The sequence below is a fragment of the Populus trichocarpa genome, chromosome 16, assembly GCF_000002775.5.
Source record: "Populus trichocarpa isolate Nisqually-1 chromosome 16, P.trichocarpa_v4.1, whole genome shotgun sequence".
In the NCBI taxonomy this organism is placed as follows: Eukaryota; Viridiplantae; Streptophyta; class Magnoliopsida; order Malpighiales; family Salicaceae; genus Populus; species Populus trichocarpa.
Genome location: NC_037300.2, coordinates 2,820,248 through 2,834,512, shown reverse-complemented (window position 1 = coordinate 2,834,512; position 14,265 = coordinate 2,820,248). Strand labels below are relative to the sequence as shown.

The 14,265-nt window shown below is 31.9% G+C and overlaps 1 protein-coding gene across 2 annotated transcripts; it reads right to left on the bottom strand.

Annotated features, from left to right (window-relative positions):
* Window positions 1-306: 306 nt before the first annotated feature.
* Window positions 307-9,286, bottom strand: LOC7483983 (uncharacterized). 2 transcript variants are annotated; one of them, XM_052447831.1, is made up of 2 exons: window positions 7,521-9,286; window positions 307-603 (listed from the first exon to the last, which is right to left on the bottom strand). In XM_052447831.1, the coding sequence occupies exons 1-2, from the start codon at window positions 8,715-8,717 to the stop codon at window positions 322-324; spliced, it is 1,479 nt and encodes a 492-aa protein (XP_052303791.1). In that variant the 5' UTR covers window positions 8,718-9,286; the 3' UTR covers window positions 307-321. The 2 variants fall into 2 exon arrangements, with proteins under 2 accessions (XP_052303791.1, XP_052303790.1); XM_052447830.1 differs by having other exon boundaries at window positions 307-686; window positions 7,604-9,285.
* Window positions 9,287-14,265: the final 4,979 nt, after the last annotated feature.

Here is a 14,265-nt window from a genome sequence, read left to right as displayed (position 1 = left end):
ACAAATTATACAGGAAGGTTGGTAGTCATTTTCATTCATGTAGGTGAGGAAGAGAGGATGCTCATCATACTCGTGTCTTGCTTTGTATGGCAGTGTAGCACATTTCATACCCAGCTTGAAATCGCAAACCGCACATTTAAAAAATACCTTTGATTCTTCACTGACACAACAGCCACCGCAATGGGGAATAATCTCTGTGTCATCTGCAAGCAAAGGGGGATGCCCGCGAACTCCAATACGGCAACGGAGAATACTCTTTCTGCCCGTTGGAAGATAAAGGGGATGCTCATGACCTCCATGTTTAGTGGAATCTTCCAATGATTAGCATCGGACATCAATCCAGAGTGCACATACATCACATTTGTACCTGAGCCCACGAAAATATTGCTTACACACATCACAGTAGAACAGATCATGTGGCCCTCGGCTCCATGAAAGAATCAGTTGGTTTTCGTGATATTGCCATTTTTTTCGCCTGGGTAATTCTATGCAGGTTTTGTCAAGAAAGAAATTACAACTGGCACAACTATAAAATGGAGTGGAGATTGGTAACATGCACCCATCACACTTTAGATCATCATCAACCTTGTCAATAAGGATTAGGTTATGTTGATGACTGAAATGTTCGATCTCTTCAATTATTCTCTCATCTCCATGCTTGATCTCACGGACAACGCGAAAGCTAGGTTCCATGAATTGATCATCAGCAGTCACACTTTGCTCTTCTTCGTTTTCTTCTACAATCTCTGTTGCAGAATCGCCATATTCTCTGCTACAATTCACGTGTGCAACAAAGTCACAGTCTGGGCAATAGTAAACTCCGTATTCTGTGTCAACTTCCCGACGGCAAATTCCACAGTACTTGTTTATAGATTTGATACATTGTTGAGGATGATAGGTGTGGATGATATGGGGATGATGGTGCAGTACCGTTTTAAGGGTGCGTGGCAATGAAATGCATTTTTCGTGGACCAAGATTTGGCACATGGTGCACACTAATAGGGAGTCATCTCCATCAGTGCCGCATGCATTGCAAGTGAAGGAGATTGATTTTAGTGAAGGTGAATTCAGTAGCCGTCTAAATTAAACATAAATATTAAATGTTTTCTTTTTAATTTATCTATTATGTTTCTAATTTTTTTAGTTGTCATGTACTTCATTTTTAATTACTAGTAAATTCATCACCATCATTTTTCATATGAAATTCATAACAAAATACTTATCAATTCATCAAAACTCATTTCAATTCATATCCATTAGCATATAATATTACCTATACACATATTAATTCAATAAACTCATAAATTATTATAAACCCCAATATTTTTAGTAACTAATTATAAAGAAATAAAACTAAAATTAGATAATGAAACAAATAGAAAAAATAAAGAAAACTTCCCTAAAATATAAAATATAAGAATCTATTTACTTAATTAATTAATAGTTTATGGCTTGAAGATAAATTTTATAAAAAGAGAAAGACAAGGATAATAATAATTATACAAAAGCTTGGATCAATTAGTAGCTAATAAAGAAAATTAACACTATAAAGCTATTATATTAATATTTTAATATAAAACAATACTTTAAAAAAAATTAAAAAGGCAATTACCCTCCTCTTACCTAGCTGTGGCTCCGCCACTGAATAAGTTACTAATGAAATGAAAAGTAGTATTAGAAACTATTAGTTTTAGAGTGGAGTTAGGATTCAATTCATATTCATCCTCTCATGTCCTTTTATTGTTTATTGTTTCAAATAACTTAATTATTTATATTCAATTAATATTCATATAATAACTTAATTATTTATTGTTTCAAATAAGTTTGATGGTTTCGTATATTATTTACTGTGGATTGCACAGTACAATCCACAGTGAAAAAACTAATGCCTTTAATTTTTTTTTCTTTTTTTTAATTATTTTTTTTTAAATTTAGTTTCTTAATATTAAATTTTTTCTATTTAATTATCAGACTTTCATGACATGGATCCCAGGTTTGACAGGTTAACCCAGTTTATTCAGATTTTTTTTCTTTTTCTTGATTAGTTTTTTTTCTTCCTGTAGGTATTTTTTTCTATTTGCTTTTTCCTTTTTAATTAATCTCTTTTTTAATTTATTTCATTAATAATAAATCTTTTTTCTATTTAGTTATCACACTTTCATGACACGAATTCCAGGTTTGACAGGTTAACCTAATTTGGCGGGTTAACCCGGTTGATTCAGATTTTTTTTCTTTTTCCTCATTAGTTTTGTTCTTTCGATTTCATATTTTAATATTATATGCAGTCTACAGTGAAAAGGCTGAAGCCTTTAGTTTTTTTTTTTTTGCTTTTTTTTAATGCCTTTTACTGTGGAGTGCACAGTGCAGTCCACGGTGAAAAAGCTGATGCCTTTAGTTTCTTTTTTTTTTTATGCCTTTTACTGTGGACTGCACAGTGCAGTCCACGGTGAAAAAGCTTATGCCTTCTTTTTTTTCTTTTTAATTAATTTTTTTATTTAGTTTGTTGATATTAAATTTTTTTCTATTTAGTTATCAGACTTTCATGACACGGATCTCAGGTTTGACGGGTTAACCCAGTTAATTTAGATTTTTTTTCTTTTTCTTCATTAGTTTTTTTCTTCTTATAAGTTTTTTTTCTTTTATTGTTTCTTTTTATTTAATTTTTTTTATTTAATTTAGTTCATCAATATTAAATTTTTTTCTATTTAGTTATCGACTGATGCTTTTAGTTTTTTTTTTCTTTTTGCTTTTTTGCTGTTTTTATGTCTTTAACTGTAGACTGCATACTGAGTCCACAGTGAAAAGGGTGATGCCTTTTTGTTTGTTTTTTTTTTCTTTTTAATTAATTTTTTTCGTTTAATTTAGTTATCAAACTTTCATGACACGGATCCCGGGTTTGACGGGTTAGCCTAGTTAATTTTGTGTTAACCTGTCAATTTTTTTTCTATTTAGTTATCAAACTTTCACGACACGAATCCAAGGTGTGATGGGTTAACCTGGTTTGAAGGGTTAACCCAGTTAATTCAGATTTTTTTCTTTTTCTTTATTAGTTTTTTTCTTCCTTTTGGTTTTTTTCTTTTTAATTAATCTATTTAATTAACACACTTTTATGACACGACCTTGCAGCCAAACCCACATCCAAGACTATTGGGTCTGGTATTGCAGTCAGACCCACTTAAACTTGGGTCATACAAGTTTAATGTTATTATTAATATTATAAATATTACTCTTGGGTCAGGCGTTGCAGCCACACCCAAGACTCTTGGGTATAATTTTGCAAAAAAACCTAATACTTTTAGATTTTAATTTTTTTTTGATATTTTTTATGCAAAAACCATTGACCCGCGGCATCGCGCGGGTCATGTAACTAGTGCATTGACTAAAGCCATCGCCATCCATTTCCAAAGCAAGAGAACCATGAGGATTAAAAATGTGAGGTAAAAAGGACAAAAGGAAACTAGAAAACATAGTAACTTCAATCATAGTTTAGAACCCGTCTGTCTTGACAAATTGATCCAAAACCCAGCTAATTCGAAGTTAGAACTGGATCAGATTTAAAAAAGAAAAAACATGAGTTGACCCGGCAACCTAGGTGACGCGGCAAAACCCGGTTGCAACCCGTTAACTTGTTTTTACTAAAACAAAGTCATTTTGATTTTAAAAAAATTGACCCGGATGACTTGGTGACCCGGTCAAAACCCGGAACCCGGATCTTGGACCGGACCGAGTTTAAAAACTATGAATTTTCAACATACAAATCCAAGCATGCGCTTGTTTAGAAATATAATTGAGATGTTTTTTTATTTAAAAATATATCAAAATAATTTGTTTTTATATTTTTTTTAAATTAACATATCAAAACGATTAAAGAACAAAAAAAAATTAAAGCTAAAAAAAAGTTTAATTTTTTTAAAAGCATGGTTGGAATGTAATTTTATTATAAACCTAAATTACAAAAAGGTTAAATAATATTATTTTCTTCTTCAAATTCACAAATCTTTATGGGTTTTAGTGATCATAACTATGGAGAAATTAATTAAATTGAAAACAGACAGGGTAGTTTTATAATACATTAAATAAATCTATTTAATAGTTCATAGTCACTCATTTACTAGTACCATTCTATTTTTGATCTACTACTTAAATTTTAGTTACACAAGTATTTTCATCTTCATTCGGCTGCTTATGCTAAAAATGGATAGGAAATGCAAGCAATTTATCACTGGGTTTTGCGGTTTAGGGATGATATAGCAGTTTGATTTCTTTAATCCTTATATTTAAGGAGAGGGGTTGACCCCCAAGACCTGAGACCCGGTTATTTTACCGGGTCAACTACCAGGTCGGGTTTTATAACTATGGTTATATCAGGTCAATCTTCCAGTGATTTAGATTTTTTCACTGGAAAAAAAACATTAACAATATCTAAATAATTTTTTTATATTTATAAAAAATTTAACCTAGCCTGTAGCATAATACAAGTCAATAATCTAGTATAGTTTTTATTTGATTTAAGACACATCACAACTTTATAACTTTAAATGGATTATTCGATGATTCATAACTTTAAATTATTTATCTTTAAAATCATCTGAATAAAAAAACTCAATCTTGATTAACATATAAACTAATAAAAAATACCTTTTACTATGGAATAAAAACTAAAAAAATAAATCTGAGGGGTATAGCTTAACTGGTCAGATCCTAAATTTGCTCTCTAGAGGTCACTCATTCGGGTCCTACAAACCTCAGGACCACTAGAGGTTTATATAGTTATTAACTTTAGGGTCCGTGAGATTAGTCAAGTTGCACATAAGATGACCTGGACATGCATGTTAATAAAAAAAAATAAAAAATAAAACAAAAATAAAAGAAAAAGAAAAGGAAGCACAAGTACACGCCAACCGTTTTCATTTCGAAAGGAAAACTGCTGATTAGGAAAATGCGTTTAACTGCACCACCATTCAGTTGCCACGTTGTTTCAAAGTAATTGTTTTTTTTTAAAAAAAAAAAAAATGAATTAAAATTTTTATTTTTTATTTTTTAAAATTTATTTATGATACCAATACCTATACAAAAATATTAAAAAATAATTTTTTTTAAATCACGTTCTAACTGCAATTTCAAAGACCCCTCTGGACTCATTCCAAAACGGGTCACTTTCATGGCTCAATGTGCTGTAAAATTTTGTATACGGCAAAAACTAAAATGACATTAAATCATGTAGGTGGCATCTTCAGATGGATGCCTTTTCAGGTTTCAATGGTCAAGTTATCATTATAATCAGTTCCCATATATCAAAAAATGAAGTTTATTTCTAATTAGATTTTGAACAGGTCATTTACTCTCTTTTTTTGTGTTAGTTTTCTTGGAATTTGACTAAATTGTAAATTGGAAAACAAATCAAATCGCCACGATCCATAGCAGTGCAATGCTAGCTTATTGCCATGTCAGTGTTGCTTGAACAAAATAAAAGAATATAAATCTTTTTATCATGTTTTGAAAACTCATAGCAAAGTTGAAAATCTACTAGGAAAAGTTTCAGAAAACAGTGAATGCATTAATTCCAAGTCCAGTACAGCTAATTAATCAAATTTATTTTTCGTTATCGTGATTATTTGGTGTGATGTCGATTGACGATAACAAGTTGTTCTTGCTTGAATGATATAATTGAGGGAATTTATGAGTCGATGTCGACTCAATTTGATGAAACAGAGAATTTTTTTGCTTAAATTCCAAAGAGAAAAGGATACCTTAACTGTCACGATATGAACATTCCTATGACGTTAAACATTAAGGAATGCTTCAGATATGCACCTAATTTTAACCTAACTCGCTGGTACTTAACCAATTTACTACAAATAAACCAAGCAACTAAGAAAAATACAATCCAAGAAGGCTGGGAATGTTGCTAGCAGCATGCAAAGGTTGGAGATTTTTAATTGGATATTTTTCTTAAATAAGCAGTCTTGTAAAGGATTTTTTTTTATCTCAAATTTTATTAGAAGATTTTAAAAGATTTATTTTCTATAAAATTAGAATTTTATAATCCTTTAAAATCAATAACACTTTCAAATAATTAAATTGGGTTTGAGCTAAAAAAAGCTTTTTATCTAAATTAAAAATCGTCGTTGATTTATCAGATCTAACCAAATATTCTTACTCTTTTTAAGAAGAAAAATACCAAGAACATGAATTAACTTACTTTTTCATGATATATCTTATCAAAAGACAAAGTTATCGAATGCCCTTGAGGTGTTCATTTTAAATATTATTTAAATACATTTATTTAATATTAGATTGTGTTAAGGAAATAAAATCTATAACAATATTTTTATGCATTTATTTAATGTTAGATAAGTGTTCTTTTATATGCCAATATTTTTATGCATTTACAATAAAATCTATAACAAAAATGTAAATGCAGAATTTATGGAGAGCTTGACAGTTTTAATAAAATAGCATCCATTGTTCAGAAAAAAAAAACAGATAAAAAAAAGTGATCTGATATGCGAAAATAGAAACAGAGATAATATGTATGAAGCTACATATGTATCCATCCATTCACCCCAACAATCATAACCCAAAAATAAGAAAAAAGCCATCAACTGCAATCCAATCACCATAATGACTCATAGCATTGCCCGTCTTTCCTTGTGGACGATAAAACTGCAGTTAGGATCAGTACATTCAAGGGCCAAGTCGTCGCAAGGCTCACCACAAGTATCGCATGCCTGTGGACGATAATCCTCTGTCTTGACGACCAAAACAAGAGGGTGAGGGTGTTTAGGATACGTGTTGAACCCCCCCTGGCTTGACATATGGGTATTTCCCGAGAGCACACTCTGGATGAGCATCGAAGTCGCATTCTCGCAACGGTAGAACCAGAGCTTTGGGTCTCTATCTTTTTCACAAATTATACAGGAAGGTTGGTAGTCATTTTCATTCATGTAGGTGAGGAAGAGAGGATGCTCATCATACTCGTGTCTTGCTTTGTATGGAAGTGTAGCACATTTCATACCCAGCTTGAAATCGCAAACCACACATTTAAAAAACACCTTTGATTCTTCACTGACACAACAGCCACTGCAATGGGGAATATTCTCTCTGTCATCTGCAGCCCAAGGGGGGAGCCCGCGACCTCCAATATTGCAACGGAGAATATTCTTTCTGTCCGCTGGAAGATAAAGGGGATGCTCATGACCTCCATGTTTAAAAGAATCTTTCAATGATTTGAAGCATCGGACATCAATGCAGAGACGACATATATCACAAAAGTAGCTGAGCCCACGAAAATATTGATTACACACATCACAGCAGATCAGCCCACGAAAATGTTCCCTTCGGCTCCATGAAAGAATCAGTTGGTTTTCGTGATATTGCCACTTTTTTTTCCTGGGTAATTCTATGCACGTTTTGTCAAGAAAGAAATTACAACTGGCACAACTATAAAACGGAGTTGAGATTGGTAACATGCACCCATCACACTTTAGATCATCATCAACCTTGTCAAAAAGGACTAGGTTATGTTGATGACTCAAATGTTTGATCTCTTCAATTATTCTCTCATCTCCATGCCTGATCTCACGGACAGCGCGAAAGCTAGGTTCCATGAATTGATCATCAACAGTCACACTTTGCTCTTCTTCGTTTTCTTCTACAATCTCTGTTGCAGAATCGCCATATTCTCTACTACAATTCACGTGTGCAACGAAGTCACAGTCTGGGCAACAGTAAACTCCGTATTTTGAGTCAACTTCCCGACGACAAATTCCACAGTACTTGTTTATCGATTCGATGCATTGTTGATGTTGATACGTGTGGATGATTCGGGGATGATGGTGCAGTGCCGTTTTAAGGGTGCCTGGCAATGAAATGCATTCTTCGTGGACCAAGAGTTGGCACATGGTGCACATGAAAGGGGAGTCATCTCCCTCAGTGCCACATGCATGGCAAGTGAAGGAGATTGATTTGAATGAAAGTGGATTCATCAGGCTTCTAAATTGATGCCCCTGATCCTGATCAGCTGCATAAACGCAAGGTGGAAAAGCACATTTGATATGGAGGTTGAATTCGCACACAAAACAGCAGTAAACAAAACTCTCATAGCAAGTTTCTTTGCAAAAACCACAGATCATGTGATGATTTGGCAGTAGACGAAGAGGGTGTTCTGGATGCAAATGCCGATTGATCTCGGGGGGCAGCTCAGCACACTTCTTGTGAAGAAAGAAGTTGCAAGAAGTGCAACTATAGCTAGGACCCGACATTGGTTCCTTGCAAACAGAGCACTTAACTCCTTCACCATGATATTCTTTCTCTTCATTCAAAATCAATGGATGATCCTTGTGGGGAAATTGACTATCAACCTCAAAAAAACCCGGTTGAAAAGCACATTTGATATCAAGATCAAACTTACAGAAAGAACAATGGTAAACAAAACTATTGAAAATTTTGGCGCACCGATCACATCCGTATTCTCCTTCATATGGTGACTTTGCCAGTAGATGGAGAGGGTGTCTACGATGAATGCGCCGCTTGATCTCACGGGGCAGCTCGGCGCATTTCTTATGAAGAAAGAAGTAGCAAGAGGTGCAACTGTAGCAAGGACCCCGTATAGGTCCCTCGCATCCAGAGCAAATAACTAATTCACAACTATACTCGAGAACGTGATTAATGAGGATCAATGGATGATCTGGGTGGCTAAAATGTTCAACCTCCATGTCTCTGGCTCTCTCAGAGGACAGAGCAGGAAATGAGGGGTGTTGAGCCAAGGCAAGACCAAGGTAGGCCAAATCGAAGCTGCCGAATACATATGTTAACGAAATGGAAAGGCAAATAAAAGTTGAGTGCTACTAGAATTCAATACCTCACCTTCTGAACTGAAACTTGACCTCTTCACCGACGGCTAATTAAATAATTACAGCTGCTTACTGCTACATTACAGATCAACCAACGAGATCCAGAACACAGTGATTTCCCATTAAGATCGGATACCAATCAATTGCTGGGGAAGCATTTTTCTTCCCTCTTCCCCTTTATCAAAGATTATGGGACAGAGAACCGAAACGAAAAATAATTCAAAGGACCCAAGATTCAAAGAAACCCAAAAAGGAAGGAAGGGTGTTACCCGTAAGGAAGAGGCGGGTAGAAGATCACGAGGAAAGCTACAGGCTCCTCTATTTGTGCGTATGTGAATAAGGGTCTTTTCTTGTTGGAGAAGAAGACTCGTTGACTTTTGCTGGGTTTCCTCTACTTCCTTCCTATATTACTCGTTTGCCTATGGATGCAAGTATTTTACAGTAGAGGCACCTAAACGTTAAAAATCTATTGGTAAAATCCTTTAATTATTAAAATAATAAATCAACATGCACTTGGATATATATATTTTTAAAAATCTTAGTTAAATCTTAAAATGATATATCTTGCCGTTTAAATTAATAAATGATTGGTTGACAAGAGGGGGTTTAAGCTTCTGATCAATAATTTTGCTGGTAGCAGGATGAAGATCAAAGGACGTCGAATGGATTTATTATGTACATAAGCATATGTGCATGGGAATAATATCAGTTTGGTTCTCTGCTTGGATTTGAAACGGGTTTAATAACTATATTTAAAAATCTATATAAATATAAAATAAATATATAATTTATTATTTGTTTATGAGTAAAAATAGATATTTGGTGATACTATTTGATTTTTAAAATATATTAAAATAATAATTTTTTAAAATTATTTTTGACAACATACATCAAAACAATTTGAAAATACAAAATAATAGTATGAATTAAAAAAATAAAATTTTAATTTAAAAAAAATTATTTTTAAAACATAGAAATAAACAGGGTTATGATTTTATTTTGAAAAGCCAACTCATAAGCATCCTTTATCCTTACATAAACTATTGCCTTTGGATTTCTAGATTTTATAATGAAAAGAGATGGACTAATTTAATTTTTTTTTTTAAATGATCATCTGTTATCCATTTTTTAGAAAAAAGTATTATAATTTTTGTTTAACACAACTTTATGTTACTATCTACGCTATTTTGCAGTCATATCAAGACTTTTTTAAAATAAATTTTTTTTATTTATTTTAATGTATTGATATTTATAATAATTTTAAAGTATTTTAGAGCAAAAACTATTTTAAAAAATTTGATGACAAACTTGTATCCCATGTCAATTGCAAGATGATTGCAGAAAAGTATATCAACATTTCAAAATTATACAAATCAATATAGATACTTGTTAAAATAAATTATGATGTTTATCAACTTTTTTTTCTTGTTTGATTTTGAGCAGGTGGTCTACATCTTAACTGGTGTATTTACAATTAATTATTTTTCTAACAAGCTTAACTAAAATTAAGTCATCATATTTTTAGATATTTCTTGATTGAATCCTCTATCCATTTCCGTCATCCTTTTTTTTTTTTTTTTTTTGTGTATATTTTTCCACGAGGTATTATAGCTTAGTTGTAACTTGTAAGAGGTGTATGGGCCAAGGCCTAATTAAATGGTGCTCTCTCCATATGGGCAGACCGTGAGGATTCACGGTTGCGACGCGATATCAAAACAAAACTTCAACTGGGCTCTCAAGGGGTACTGTACATGAAGGCGGTTGTGAAAGACGCCGTGCAACTGCACGGGGAAATGGGGTTTGCCAAGGGCCAGGGGCGGAACCAGGGGAGGCAAGCAGCGGCCAGCCCCTGAAAAACATTTTAATTTTTTTATTTAATATTTAAATATAAAATAGTATGATATTTTTATTTTAAATAAATAAACTTTTTAAAAATATATCTTATTATATTAGTTTTAGCCTTCGCTGTCAAATGCTACCAGCTCCGCCCCTGCCAAGAGCAATGTTGAGCAGAGTAAGGGAAATGGCAAAGATATTGATTAAGCACGGCCGACGATGTGCTGCTTTTCACGTTTGTGAGGATTCACGGACGGTATTATGATATTTATCAATTTTTGATTTCTTAGATATCAAAATCAACTTCAACTGTACACGAAGGCGGTTGTGAAAGACTCCATGCTGCACGGGGAAATGGGATTTGCCAAGGGCAACGTTGATTAGGACGGCCGACGATGTGCTGCTTTTCAAGAAGAAGCAGCAGCACTACGGAGGATATTCCTCTTCCTGATGAGCTTGCTGATAAAGATTCTGATGCTAAAACTGCAATTACTGACTTGTAGGCGGTGGCGGACAATATTAGGCAGTGCAGCTATTTGGGTTTTCTCATCTCTCATGCTTTTCCTTCCAACTCCCCCCCTCCTCCTTGCAAGATATATGATAAGATTCGAAAGAATTCATTTGTGAAATCATCTAACAGAAAACACTACAAACCAGCCAAATGCAACCTTCATATGCAACACGAAGTCAGGAGCAGGTAAGGTGTGAGATAGCACTGAAGATTGAAGCATTGCATAACCTCTGTGCTTATGAAAGTGGCCTGAGATGTTCTTTCCTGGAGAATTATTAACTATGTTCTTGATTATTCATCCGTTTGCTTGATCATGCTTATGTCTGAAAGTACTGTACAAGGGAAGAATATCAGATTGGTTCTCTGCTGGGATTTGAAATGGGCCTCACTTCCAGCCTTAAGAGATGAACAAGGAATTCTTATGAAAAAAATACTTCTTTTACTCCCTCCACAAAAACTACTTGGATTTGAAGGTGGGTTGTTATCCAATTGGGCTTGGCATTATCAAGCAAACCAATTATTATTATTATTTAATTGACAAACAAACAGGCCATATAGTCTATTTTAGCCTTGAAAAATATCAAAACGAAAATGATGCTTAACAGGGCAGCACCATTTGCCTGGCTAGTCTATTGGATGGGTTTTTTTTTTTTTTTTTCCTTCACTTATTCAGTTTTGGCATTTTATTATCTAATAGTCTCATCACAAATAATTAGCATCTCCTCATTGGAATCCTTGAAATGGATTTAGTCAGGGAATGTCCAATCGTAGAAGATATGTATATGTATTTTTGAGGGGTGTGAAAATATGTATATTTTTTATATAATTAGTATGTAAATGTAAAGTGTGAAAATATGTATATTTTTTATATAATTAGTATGTAAATGTAAAGTAGATTAATTTTATGTTAAGTGTTTTGTAAAGATAGAAGAAAGTAATTAAGTGGAGATGTGGAAGTTGTTAATTAGTACTTGAAGTGGGGTTAATGGTGAGGAGGCCTCCTACCTCTCTAAGCCAAAAAAGTCAAACAAAGCCGCAAGATGTAAAATTAGATGCCTCTCCATTAATATCAGGGAGTCAACTCCACAGAGATGCCTCTTCATTGCTATTTTTAGAGACAAAACTCCTCCATGGAGATTTCACCCTTTTTTATATATATAATTACATGCCTTGGAGATGCTACTTTCTTTTTTAATTAGATTTTTTTAAAAAAAAATCTTATAATCATTCTATGCATTTGTTCAAAAATAATAAGAAGTATTATTATTACTAAGATACTCAATTTTTACTCATCAATATCTCCACTTGCCAAACAATTATTATTTCTTATTATTGCTAGTTTATTTTCTATTTAATATTATTAGGTTTTCTATTTAGTATTATTACGGTCCTTTTAAATAAATAAAAAACTAGAAAAGTATCATAATAAATAATAGAAAATAAAAAACAAAGAGAAATAAAATTTAGCATTAGAGAATCACTTGGACTCGTACATGAGTCTATACTCGTAAGGGTTCATGTATCTAAATATTGGACTTCACTTTAGACTCAATAATCTACGCCAATGGGGTTTGGTGGGTCTATTTTATTTATAAACCCACCACTTATTTATTCATTTTTAATATAAGATATTTATTACAATTCACCTGTGCATATATATTCCTTAATTAACACTTTTTTTATAAAAAAAATCTCTTACATTTCTCAGTTGGTAAGTACTTTTTACAATATTTTTGTTTGTTATGAATTAGAAGATATAATTAAGCTTCTGATGTATGATCATACGTGAACAGGGAATTGTGTACAAGTAATAATCAGGAGCAGGATCCAAAGTAAGGCCATTCATTCTATTCTATGTTATTAGAAAATACTAGTTTTTATTATCAAAACAATTTTCTGTAATTAATTATTATCTTAATATATCAACAAATTCAAAACAAAAAACCTTATAAAATGACCTTCAACTACATATATAAATAGTCACAGTCTCGATTTTAATAAGATGAATATAGCTTACACGTTTTTTTTTTTGTCTTTAATTCAAATTGGTCCGTTTGATTAGTCAAAAACATTTTACATGTTTTTTTTAATATTTTACATGTAAAATATATTTTAATGATAATAATGATGGTTTAATAAAAATAATATTAATAAAAAAAAAGGTGATGGTAAGTTAATCATGAAAGTGATAAAAAAAAGAAAGCAATACTAATGAGATAACAGTAATAGTGAATCAGTAATGATGTTGTTGGTATAAAGATGATAATTAAAATAGTTTAATAATATTATAAGTAAATTATTGTTTATAAATTATTTTTTAATTTTATAAGTTGAAAATATTTTACAGCAAATGAATTAATTATGTTTGAAAATTAAAAATAAAATATTTTTTATTAATCAATTTTCCTATAAAATATTTTACAAGAAACAAATATCTAGAAAAAAAATTAAAAAACATTTTCTTATAAAATATTTTATACAGAACAATTGACTCTAGTGTTAGTTGCCAATTCCTGTAGTACTAAACTACCAATAATTTGACTTCACTACTTTTTGCTCAAGCAGAAACCATGATAAACTTCTTCTTTTATTTTATTTTGTAATAATGCCCCTTCTTCTTCTTCTTCTTCTTCTTCAAATTCCAACAAGGAATGACCCTTGTATTTGATTTTTGTATTATTTTTACCATGTTCTTTAAATTCTTGATTGTTTAAATAGGAGGAAATTTAAGCTTTTGATGTATTGGCCCATAAGAGAAAAGGGAATCTATATATAATAACCGGGATCGATCAGGATCTATATATATTCAGGAATATATAAAAAATGGCATTTTATATATATATCACTAGAAAATATTGGTTAAATAAAAAGTAATTTAATGTTGGAAATGAAACACATTTAAGATGGTGTTCCTTTAAATTTTCAATGTTTGAAATAGCAATAACACGAATTCTATTCTCTAAATTTATTTAAAATGTATTTAGAAGTGTGGTAAATATTGTTTTTCAAAGTGTTTTTTTATTTGAAAATGTATTAAAAATATATATTTTTTAAAAAATTATT